The following is an 11,696-nucleotide window of genomic DNA, read 5'->3' as shown; positions in this document are numbered from 1 at the left end:
AGTAAACAACCGCCATGATGGGCCGGATTGGGCCGATGTTGCCACATGGTACCGATTACCCAGGAATTGGGATTGTAATTCCCTGATTCGCCAACACATTAAGCCTAAATGGCCGACAATTTTGTGATTTTTTATTTAACTAGGTAATCTTAGTTTCAAATATTAATTATTTATTTGTTTAACTTCTGATTTGGTTAGTGAATTGGCTATTTCGAAGAATTTACAAGAAGATTTAAATCAGAAGATAGCAATACTACAGTTCACACTAAAAAGAGAGGTAGGGCCGCAGAGAGCGAGATAGATATAAGTAGGTATTTGACTCAAGTTTTTGTTCCAACTTTGCCCTCCATTTTTATCTTTAGCTGAAGCTAGTCATGAATGACTGCAATGCAAGCTGTTCGCTTTTTAAAAAAAAAACGTGCGTCTGTCTGTGTGCGTGTGTCATTACGAACATTTGCAATGCATGAAGCTTCCGTATTGTTTCGATTTATATAATTTACCACAGTGGGTCTAGACAAAGTGCAAATTATAATCGCAAACCAGTCGAAAAGTGGTCGAATAGCCCCTTTTTTGTATGGAGTTTTGACGGATTCGATTTTCGATTCGATCAAAAAGTGCGTTTTGTCTAGACCCACAGATATGGATTAGTGTAATTTACCGAAATTACATTATCTTGGGATAATTTTCCAATTTGACACATTCGAATTTGACAATGACAGACAAACGGTAAAATAACAGTATTGTTTTTTGCGTCGACGCTTTGCTTTGTTAAGATTGATTTGCAATATTATTAGGTACTTATTCCATGCCTTTCGATTCATAAGACATACTTTGCTCACAGGCACAATAATCTTATTTCCTATTTGTGAATTTGATAGTGCTTGGTCTCAAAAACTTCCATAATGGAGACAATTTTGGAGCAGCAAAGAAGTTATCATGAAGAAAGAGAACGTACTATGGATGCTATGGTCAAGGAAATACTGCATAAAAAAACTGGAGTAAGTAGAAAACAGTCGAGCACTTCATTCTTTGTTTCAACAATATTTTTAGTGCTAAAATATTTTGCAGTATTTTTAGGTTAAGTCACAATAAAGTATAATTTGGTTAACCGTATATAATTCTCATGTGCAATGTGTTGGGCTTGTCTTAATTTGTGTCTTGTGTTTACAGCACCGAGAAACAATTAATGCTGATCATCGTCTGAAAAATTTGCATGATGTGAGTACTTTTGATCCTTAGTAGCATTACATTGGATTATTACGGAAATCGTAAACGAACTTAAGTCGCTGACATAGCCTGACGATTAGCAAACTCCTGTTTAACTTTTTATTTAATAAGTCCTTATAACTTCATGTTTCAGCGTTACATTGAATCAACTATCAGGCTTAAAGAGCTGTACGAAGATAAGGATGGCTTACGGAAAGAGGAAATTGCTGCATTATCTGGGCCTAATGAGTTTCAAGAATTCTATGCCAGACTCAAGCAAATCAAAGAATTTCATAGGAAACACCCCAACGAGGTGAGAACTTTTATTTATTTAAAATCTTTACTGATGTTTTTAAACTTTATTAAATAATTTGTGTGCATTTCAGATTTGTGTGCCAATGTCTGTAGAGTTTGAAGAGTTGGCAAAGATCAGGGAGAATCCTGCTGAAGATTTCACAAGTATGTGTAATTCTGATTTAATAGTCTTACTAGTTCAGTTATAGTGCTTTTATTCAATTAATTTCATTACCAAATAATGTTTTTCTTCAATTAGTTGCTATAATTAAATCATAATAGTCATTTTAAGCCATTACTTATTACAGATTCTTGATTACTTATCTTGTTTTCCTACAATAGAGAAATTTAAACAAATTGCAATTCTGCTTTCAGCTCCTGTAGAGTTTACAGATGAAGAAGGGTATGGTAAATACCTTGATTTACATGAGTGCTATGAAAAATACATAAACTTGAAAGGCATTGAGGTAAGATCCTTTTTTAATAGTCATATTTTAAAATAATCTAGGTTTATCTATACATATTTATTATTGACTGTGGCTTCGCAATACATATTTGATAACATTATGTATGTCCGTAAACATATACATTTATTTACTAAGAAAAGTGACGTCCACTCATTTAACACGAGACATAAGAATAAACTTGCTGTTCCATCATTTAGGTTGCATAAGATAGGTAATTCATTCTTGGGGAAATGTATTACCATATTTAACAAAATACCACACAACCTTGTCGAATTGCCAATAAACAAATTTAAGATACATATAAAAAATACCCTTATGTCCAAAGGGTACTACAAGGTTCGAGACTATATTGATGACAAGGATGCGTGGTCAGTTCAGTCTGCACATATTTGATGTACTTAAATTTGACTATTCTTACCGTTAGATAATTCCTGGCAATAAGTGGTGACTGAGTTTGTTCCGGCGTTTCTTCTCAGCACTTGCCATATGTTTGTCTCGAAGCGCTGGTAGGGCCCAAAAGATAAGGAGACATGTAAAGTGCCCCATAAGGGCTACCTTTTCTTTTTTTATTATTTTCTATTGACGTTCATAAGTGCCACTTGTGGTCTAAACTGAATAAATATTTTTTGATTTGATTTGATTTGATTTTATTATTTTCAGAAAGTGGATTACATCACATACCTGAGTATATTTGACCACCTCTTTGACATTCCCCGTGAACGCAAAAACAGTGAATATAGAAACTACATTCGAGCATTATTGACATATCTGAAGGATTTTGTCAGTCGAGTGAAGCCTTTGTTGGATCAAGCTCAAGAGATGGCGACTGCTCATCAGGAGTTTGTCAAGCAATGGGAGGCTGGCTCATTCCCCGGCTGGCCAGTAAGTATAGACGAATATGTATCTTGGTAGATGCTATAGATATTATATTCCCTTAAAACCCTTGATTTTTTAAAGATCTGGTGAATCTTATGTAATATTATTATTTTTCAGAAAGAAACTGGCGGTGCTTTGACCAATGTTGGTGCCCATTTGGACCTCTCAGCCTTTTCTTCGTGGGAGGAATTGGCTTCCTTGGGGTTGGACAGATTGAAATCTGCCTTGATGGCCCTTGGGCTTAAATGTGGAGGCACTTTGGAAGAAAGAGCGCAAAGGTAACTAACTAACTTTAAATATTAAACTGACTGAATTTTATTTTTACAAATATTTCAAGTGCTGCATTTTCTTCATTTAAGGTTATTCAGTACAAAGGGACAAACTGCCCTGGATAAGTCATTGGTTGCTAAGAAGGGAGGGAACAAAGCTAAGGCTTCAACTCAGCAGAGGCACAAAGATATTGCTGCTATTGAAGCTCAAGTGTATAGGTAAGTTTAAGCTACAATTTCACTGCAACATTATATTTACAGAAGAATTTTAATTTATGAACTTGTTACAAAAAAAAATATCATTAAAAACTGTTTTATTTTTCGGTTACTTTTTATGGTGTTAAGTGAGATGACTTTAATATTGTTTCTGACGATCTCAGAGTCCGGTCTGTATCAGAATACATTGCTCAAAACTGGAAAGCAATGAGAAACAGTACCTATAATAAAATTAAGTCTCTATTCAGATTCGCGGGAGTAGTAAGCGGCACGCGCTCATCGACCATAGAGAACGTAACCCGTCGGGCTGCGCGTGCGGCGGGCGAGAGGCGTGACGACAGCGGCGACGAGAGCGACGCGTCTGCTGCTCCCGATATAGACTCTGACGACGACGAGGTCCCCTATAACCCTAAGAACCTGCCGCTGGGCTGGGACGGCAAGGTCAGTGACCATAGTAAACGTCAAACTTAGTTTTAGATGATTCCCTGCTCGGTTGATCGACTCACTAAGGTTATAGCTGGCACTGGCCTAATGAAACAATCGGAAGATCTATTTATGGCGCTCCAATTTAATACTTGCGGTCAAAAGTAGATTGCCATTGGATAAAATGATGATAATAAAGACACATAGACATTGGCGACCGAAACGAATGATAATAATACATATTTCAATTCAATAATCGCACCTTACCTAGCAGAATAAGTTAAATGATAATTTTCGGGAAATCCTTACAATTTATTTCTTTTTCCAGCCTATACCGTACTGGCTGTACAAACTCCACGGCCTGAACATCAGCTACACCTGTGAGATTTGCGGTAACTACACGTACAAGGGCCCTAAAGCTTTCCAGCGCCACTTCGCCGAATGGAGACACGCCCACGGCATGCGATGCCTCGGCATACCCAACACCGCACATTTTGCGAATGTTACTCAAATTGAGGATGCCCTTGCTTGTAAGTATAAAAAAAATGAAAAAAACAAGTAAACTTTTTCCATTTTTATGAAGATGATCCAAACTTTTTTTTTGTTTTCAGTATGGGAGAAAATCAAGCACCAAAAAGAAAATGAGCGGTTTGTCGCCGAGAATGATGAAGAGTTTGAGGATTCTCAAGGAAATGTAGTGAATCGGAAGACGTACGAAGATTTAAAACGTCAAGGACTTTTGTAATTTTTAAGATAGGTAGTTGAAGTATTTTGAATAGTCAAATCTTATAATATGCATTGAATAAAAGGGATATTCAATAAGTGTTGTTTTTGTGACTTGGCTGTATTACATTACTGTATATCTTACTTCTTACTAATATTATAAAATTGCGAAAGTTTGTATGGATGTCTGGATGTCAACATGTTTGTTACTCTTTCACGCAAAAACTACTGAACGGATTTCGATGAAACTACAGTATCATTGTTTATAACCCAGAATAACATAGGCTATAATTTATGACGATCTGTGACAAACTAAATACCACGCGGGTGAAGCCGCTGGCAAAAGCTAGTAAATCAAGTAATGAGAGATTAGAATCTTCGACTGCGAATTGCAAATGCAATGGTTAATTAAGTCAAAAACGTTATTTTTCATTAAAAATACTGTTGTTTTTTATAGCATCAAATAATTGATTCGGACCACACACAAGCAACAGTGGACTTAGTCCTATTTTGTCTTTGTAATGTTGTAACTAGAGATGGGTTTCCACCCGGGTAAAAACCCACATGAGGGTAAAAAAAACCCAATAAAAACCCGTTTCATTTGCTACTATTATGTATTCTGTGGTTTCATTCCACCCGTATGTGTTTACACCGGTTGAAAACAAATAATTTTATAATTATTTCATTTGGTATCTTTTTTTTTTTTTTTATTGAATTTTTCTCATTTAAGTTTATTGATTAATAAGTAATAAGTCAAAAGACAATGCCGGAAATTGGCGTCTTTTTTTTTTCGCGCGGCCATCGACCAAACTTTGTTTTTTGATTACAAAATAGTGTAATAAACCAAACTTACTATGACATGTATACCTCTAAACTCAGTCTGAACTGAGTTACGAGCATTAGAAGTTTGATGATTTTCATACTAGATTTGCTTTTTGCGCGCAAAGTTTTGTAAGAAATTGCAACAAAATAGTGAGATTCATTATTTCATCATTATACCATCCATTAAAGGCTCCAGACATCAGTATGGAGCAGAATCAGCGCAATAAAAAAATAGTGCAATATTTTGTTGCAATTTCTTACAAAACTTGGGCACAAAAAGCAAATCTAGTATGAAAATCATCAAACTTCTAATGCTCGTAACTTAGTTCAGACTGAGTTTAGAGGTATACATGCCATAGTAAGTTTGGTTTATTACACTATTTTGTAATCAAAAAACAAAGTTTGGTCGATGGCCGCGCGAAAAAAAAAAAGACGCCACTTTCCATACAAAATCTGGCATTGCCATTTAACACTAATATGCATTTATATCGTGGCCAAATCGTAAAATTGATCACGTTATGATGATGTGACCAATTATTTTATAAAATGGTGTTATTTCAAGAATCGTTGAACCGATTTAGAAGAAATTTAGTAGGAACACAATAATTTGTGATCATGGCAAGGACATGGAGGGGGGGATGCCAAAGATGCCAAACTCTCTCTTTGATGACGTTACGGTATAAAGTTACAAATAACAACGTCAACTACAAAGTACTTCTGCTTAAAAAGTTGAAATCGAACCGTCCTTCCGCCACTGTAACGCATTGTAACGTTTTTCAAGACCTCCTCTCCCCCCAGATTGCATTACGTAACACTAGAACGCCCCCTTAGCAACAAATACCACTTCTCACTTTAAAAAAAACGCTATATTTGTTTTCACCCACCAGAATGGGTGATAATGGGTAAAAACCGTTTTTACCCAAATCACCCAGTTTTAACCCAATCGGGTGAAATGGGTTTTTACCCACTACCCATCTCTAGTTGTAACTCGTCTCCTTCCTTACTAGTCTCACTTGAAACTTGAAAATGGCACAAATCAAGTTGGCCTCGACGTGTATTGCCAACATCAAAAAAGAAGAAGAACAGTGACAGCTGTCACTGCTGTCAGTCAAAAAATACCATGCTGTCAATGTCAAAAGACCGAGACATGCTGTTGTTGTTCAATTTTAAACAAGTTATTTTAACTTAAACTACGATTATTTACATGTTTTGGTGATATAAAATCTATTTAGAATTAAAGGCAATATGTCTGAGATATCAAGCAGTCGAGTTTTTACCGGCTGTCGAGTGCTAGGTTATGTTAGCACACATGTGCCTTGTGTTGTGAGATTCGTCAAAAGAAGAGGCGAAACTCTGCTTTGTACGAGTGTTGGGAAGTGGTTTCATACGTATGGCTGTGATAAGTTCCGTCTGCTCAGTGTAAGCGGCGAGCACCCCGGCCCTATAACTTGTATGAGCGGAGATAACTACCATGTTTACACTGCCAGTGAGAACGATATCTTCGCTTGGCGGAGAGGCTGCGAGCTCAAGCACGTATACAAAGGCCATAATGCGCCCGTGCACATCATCCTACCATTTGGATCCCACATAATCTCAGTTGACAGAGAAAATGTCCTAAAAATATTCGACATCAAAGACGAATCGCAGTTTTTAGAGTTGACGTTTGATATCAACCAGTTCAAAATCACCACGATGTGCCACCCGCCAACGTATCTCAATAAAATCTTGCTTGGAAGTAAGCAGGGCCTGTTACAGCTGTGGAATATTCGCACTTCTCAACTGGTGTATACTTTTAAAGGATGGAAGTCCGCTGTGACTGTTATACAGCCTGCTCCTGCAGTTGATGTTGTGGCGATAGCATTAGCGAAGGGACAAATCATTTTGCACAATTTGCGTTATGATCAAACTGTTGTGGAATTTACACATACCTGGGGAAAAGTCACTAGTTTATCGTTTAGGCTTGATGGGGCCCCAGTTATGGTGACAGGTAGTTCTAAGGGTCACATAGTGATGTGGGACTTGGAGGAGAAGCGAGTGCTGTCCCAAATACAGTCTGCGCATTCTGCAAGGATATCAGGCTTGCAGTGTTTGATGTCTGAACCCCTGATGGTGACCAACTCTCAAGACAATTCATTGAAGATGTGGATATTTGATATGCCTGATGGAGGAGCTAGGCTATTAAAAAGAAGGTAACAAAAATAGAAATAAGTAAAACCTTTTACTTTTAATCTTATGCCATTAAATTTTTTAATATATTTTTAGGGAAGGTCATTCTTTACCACCAACATTAGTAAGGCATTGTGAACCAACCGGGCAGAATCTGCTGGTAGCAGGAAGAGACAGGACCCTACACATTATGAACACAGTCACTGAGACATTCAACAAGAGTATGGGCAAAGCTACACATGGCAAAAAAGCAACAAAGAAGAAAAGTAAGTAACCAAACATACATATAAAAATATTTTTATTCAATAGAAAGGAAAAGAACAATAAATTGAAGGAATTTATTATTCTTTTCCTTTCTTTTTTCTCATATTGGACCTGGATTATTTTCCATTTCTGACATTTGAAAGACATGCTATAAACATTAAAATGAAATAGAAAAGGACTTTGTTTTCAATAAATATTAGATACACAAACAATGATCATATTAATAAAAAATATGGTAGTTTTAGACTTCACTGGCCTTTTATAAAGTCTTTTTTTTAGCCATACTTTCTAAAAAGTTATTATGTGCTTAGAATGTAATGTTAAATTTATATTTCAGAAACAACCAAGGTAGAAAAGCAGTTACTCCTGCCACCTATTTCAAAACTGTCTTCTTGCATGCAGAGAGACAAACAATGGGACAGTATAGCAACTCTTCATGAAGGGTGGTATTTGGCCACAACTTGGTCTTACAACAAGATCCGAATGGGGGAGCATAAGTTGTATCCTCGGGACTTTACTAAAGGAGTTGAGGCCACTTGTCTTACTGTATCCCACTGTGGAAATTTCGTTATTATTGGTAAGTTATACAAGAATCTATATAATCTACCTTACAATTATTATGTTGATTTAGTTTGTTTTACCTATATGACACAGATAAAAGATTACTAAAAGTAACTTTTTTTAAAGAACAGTATACAATGTAATTAAAACATGACCTTAAAATTTAATGATGTAAAAGTTTTTAAACTATTCTCCAGATTAGGAATGAACTAGAATCACCTTTATTTATTTTATTATTATCTATGTATGATAATTTTATTTTCTGTTTATTAGGCTATGCCAATGGACAAGTGCACAAGTATAACATGCAGTCTGGTTTGTACCGCGGCTTTTATGGCAAGGAAGATAAAAACGCTCACAAAGGAGCAATCAGAGGAGTAGAGACAGACTTATGCAATGCCAGAGTTATTACTGCAGGAGCTGATGACAAGCTGAAGTTTTGGAGGTTTAAAACAGGTAATTTTTAAATACTCGTGAAGAATAGAGTAGTTACTACTACAGGACTTTTAAAGTACTCCCTTAATCTTACGAAGTTGTAAACTATACAAGTATGTCACTTTTTGTCCCAGACTGTCAGCATGAATCAATAAAATATTTTATGTATGTTTTCTTTTAGAAACCACTCCATACCATGTACTAAGGCTAGAAGAATCAGTGAGCATGACCAAATGCCACAGGGACAGTGGCCTTCTGGCCTTAGCCAATGAAGATTTCTCAATCACCATTGTTGATATCGACACAATGACTGTGGTGAGGAAGTTTGAAGGACATGCTGGGAAGATTAATGACATCGACTTTGACTCTCAGAGCAGGTATGTTTTGCAAACAATTTTTTTTTTTGTTTTCTGTGTAAGTGTTTTATTGCCGCGTCGTCTCTCGTCTGTTCTATAACTTGGTATCGCATGAAGCACGGAACTATCTTAATTTTATCTGAACTGAATAGTTGAATGGGTTTTGAATTATTGACAACTAACCCTTTACTTAGGTACTTTATGAAAGTTTCTAGAAATATGGTTAACGGTAACCATAGGCGCAGCTTAAATAATCGTGACTACATTACAAATCTGAGTTTAGAAATACAAACTATCTTTGTATGCAGTGCACATCACGACTTTGTTGTAGCTAAAACTTAATTTTCAGTCATTTAAATTGTATTCCCCCCAAGTTATAATTGCGTAAGTAAAGTTTAACGAAACACCTTTACAACACGTACGCGAGCATCCAAGCGTGCATTCGTGCGTGCACGAACGTGCACAAACTAAATTCGTTTGCGCCGAGTGTTGTCCTAAGTCAACACGACAGAGCCCTCTCCATAGATTGGTTTCAGCTAATACACAGCCCCGATCAAAGCAATGTTTGTTTTGGTTTAAGTGAAATTAATTGAAATAGCACTTGTGTTTTGGACGGTAAAAATAGTTTCATGGATTTTTAGTTCAATACATCAGCTAATAACGCTGAATTTAGAATAAAGGCTACTATTTAGTATTGCTTGTGTTCTTTATTATTTTTTTTGTTTTTGTAGATGGTTGATCAGCACTGCTATGGATTGCACTGTTTGTACGTGGGATATTCCTAGCGCTCAACTAGTGGACATTTTCAACGTAAGTTTATTAGACATAATTACGATTTGTTCTATAATTTAGGTGATGACCGGCGAGAAAAAAAAATTGCCGCGTGATTCTAGACTTTGATTCTTTTAACGTTAATTAACTTTTTCAAACGATTGATTGATTGATTGATTGATTATGGTCCTCAAATATTTTTTTATATCAATAACAGCGTATGACGTCGTTTATTTGCAAACTCTTATATTGTGAAAAATTGTAGGTGGAAAAGCCTTGCACATCCTTGAGCATGTCTCCAACTGGGGATTACCTCGCAACCACTCACGTCGGAGAGCTTGGAGTCTTCCTGTGGGCCAACAGATTGCTGTACGAAAGAGTGTTCTTGAAACCCATCGATACAAGTACTATGCAAGTCCCTAAATTGAGTAAGTGTTGCATTCTTTTAGCTTCTTTTGTAAACGATATTTTTGTTATTTTATGACTGCATTTTATTTGCAAACTGGACTAAGTATACGTTTCAGTTACATTTTTATACAGCTAAAGGTCGCAATCGCACCTGATGTTAAGTGTAGATGCAGGGCGTTACGTGCCTGCCCAGTAAATGTTTACTCTTGTCTTGATTGAAGAGGCCCAGATCACAACATATTATAAGATGCAGTGACGTACTTTCGCCTCTACAAGCAATCGTTTTATAGCGTTAATATTTCTTTCAGAATTACCCAACACCGCTCCAGAAAAGCCCGACATAGAAGACATAGGAATCATAGACATCGGTGAAGAACCCGAATACAAATCTCCCGACCAAATTAGCTCTGAATTAATCACCTTATCCGACCAGCCTACATCGAGGTGGCTAAACCTTCTCCATTTGGACATCGTCAAAAGAAGAAACAAACCAAAAACACCCTTAACCGTCCCGAAATCAGCGCCATTCTTCCTCCCCACGATACCGAGTTTAGAATTAGAATTCGATTTAGACAAAGATAGCGAAGGAAAAGAGACCAAACTGCTAATACCCGATTCTTTATCTACTCTGTCGGTGTTCGCGAAGAAATTAGTGAGTTGCGACGATAACGACAGCTACAGCGAATGCATAGACAAACTAAAATCTATGGCTCCCTCGTCTATAGAGGCCGAAGTTGCCAGTATGTCGCCAGACGTCGGCGGGTCGGTTGACGTAATGAAACATTATCTCCAAATGCTGAACGTTATGTTGAGGAGCAACAAAGACTTTGAATTGGCACAGTCCTATTTAAGTTTGTTTTTGAAGTCGCACACGAAAGTTGTCGCCGAGAACCAAGAACTCAGAAACGTGCTCGAGTCGACTGAGGAAACCGCAACGCAAGCGTGGCAGAAATTACAAAACCACCTGATGTACAATATTTGTGTCGTGAAAGCATTAAGAGATATGTAATAAAGTTATTTAAGTTATACGTTATGTTTTTATTACATTTTTTTGCACACAATATGTCTTGTTGTCAAAAATTCCGCATTGAATAGAATAAAAGCTGTAATGTAAATGAAAACTAAATACTATAAGTAATTTATTTTTAAAATATTTTCTTAGTTAAAGCATGAATTAGACACCTTTAACGTTTATACTATACTATAACTATTTGACACACAATCATACTTTTACACAATTAATTAAAGTTAGTTAAATGAATTAAATAGATACGAATTACGATTTCATTCACCACTTCAACATTTAAAAGGTTCAAGACGATCGCAAGACATAAGACTTTAAACGAGTATCAAGCAAGGGAACGAAGCACATTTATCCCAAGCGTTATACAGTATTTTATAAAAAGAATAAACCCCTACGTTATTGTCGGCAGCGGTCT

General features: G+C 36.5%; 2 protein-coding genes across 2 annotated transcripts; both read left to right on the top strand.

Moving 5' to 3' along the window:
* The first annotated feature begins 752 nt into the window (after positions 1 to 752).
* Positions 753 to 4,573, top strand: LOC135076898 (splicing factor 3A subunit 3). The gene is made up of 12 exons (XM_063971409.1): positions 753 to 794; positions 879 to 998; positions 1,171 to 1,218; positions 1,361 to 1,519; positions 1,593 to 1,665; positions 1,876 to 1,967; positions 2,628 to 2,849; positions 2,961 to 3,121; positions 3,203 to 3,331; positions 3,577 to 3,769; positions 4,080 to 4,281; positions 4,363 to 4,573. Exons 2-12 carry the CDS (start codon positions 903 to 905, stop codon positions 4,494 to 4,496), a joined length of 1,509 nt encoding a protein of 502 aa, XP_063827479.1. The 5' UTR covers positions 753 to 794; positions 879 to 902; the 3' UTR covers positions 4,497 to 4,573.
* Positions 4,574 to 6,412: 1,839 nt separating this feature from the next.
* Positions 6,413 to 11,285, top strand: LOC135076896 (WD repeat-containing protein 36). The gene is made up of 8 exons (XM_063971408.1): positions 6,413 to 7,485; positions 7,559 to 7,728; positions 8,064 to 8,303; positions 8,561 to 8,743; positions 8,904 to 9,099; positions 9,810 to 9,888; positions 10,115 to 10,277; positions 10,566 to 11,285. The coding sequence occupies exons 1-8, from the start codon at positions 6,542 to 6,544 to the stop codon at positions 11,264 to 11,266; spliced, it is 2,676 nt and encodes an 891-aa protein (XP_063827478.1). The 5' UTR covers positions 6,413 to 6,541; the 3' UTR covers positions 11,267 to 11,285.
* Positions 11,286 to 11,696: the final 411 nt, after the last annotated feature.

Source organism: Ostrinia nubilalis, chromosome 12, assembly GCF_963855985.1.
Source record: "Ostrinia nubilalis chromosome 12, ilOstNubi1.1, whole genome shotgun sequence".
Lineage (NCBI taxonomy): Eukaryota > Metazoa > Arthropoda > Insecta > Lepidoptera > Crambidae > Ostrinia > Ostrinia nubilalis.
Note: the sequence above shows the minus strand (reverse complement) of the source record. Positions and strands in the feature narration are given on the sequence as shown.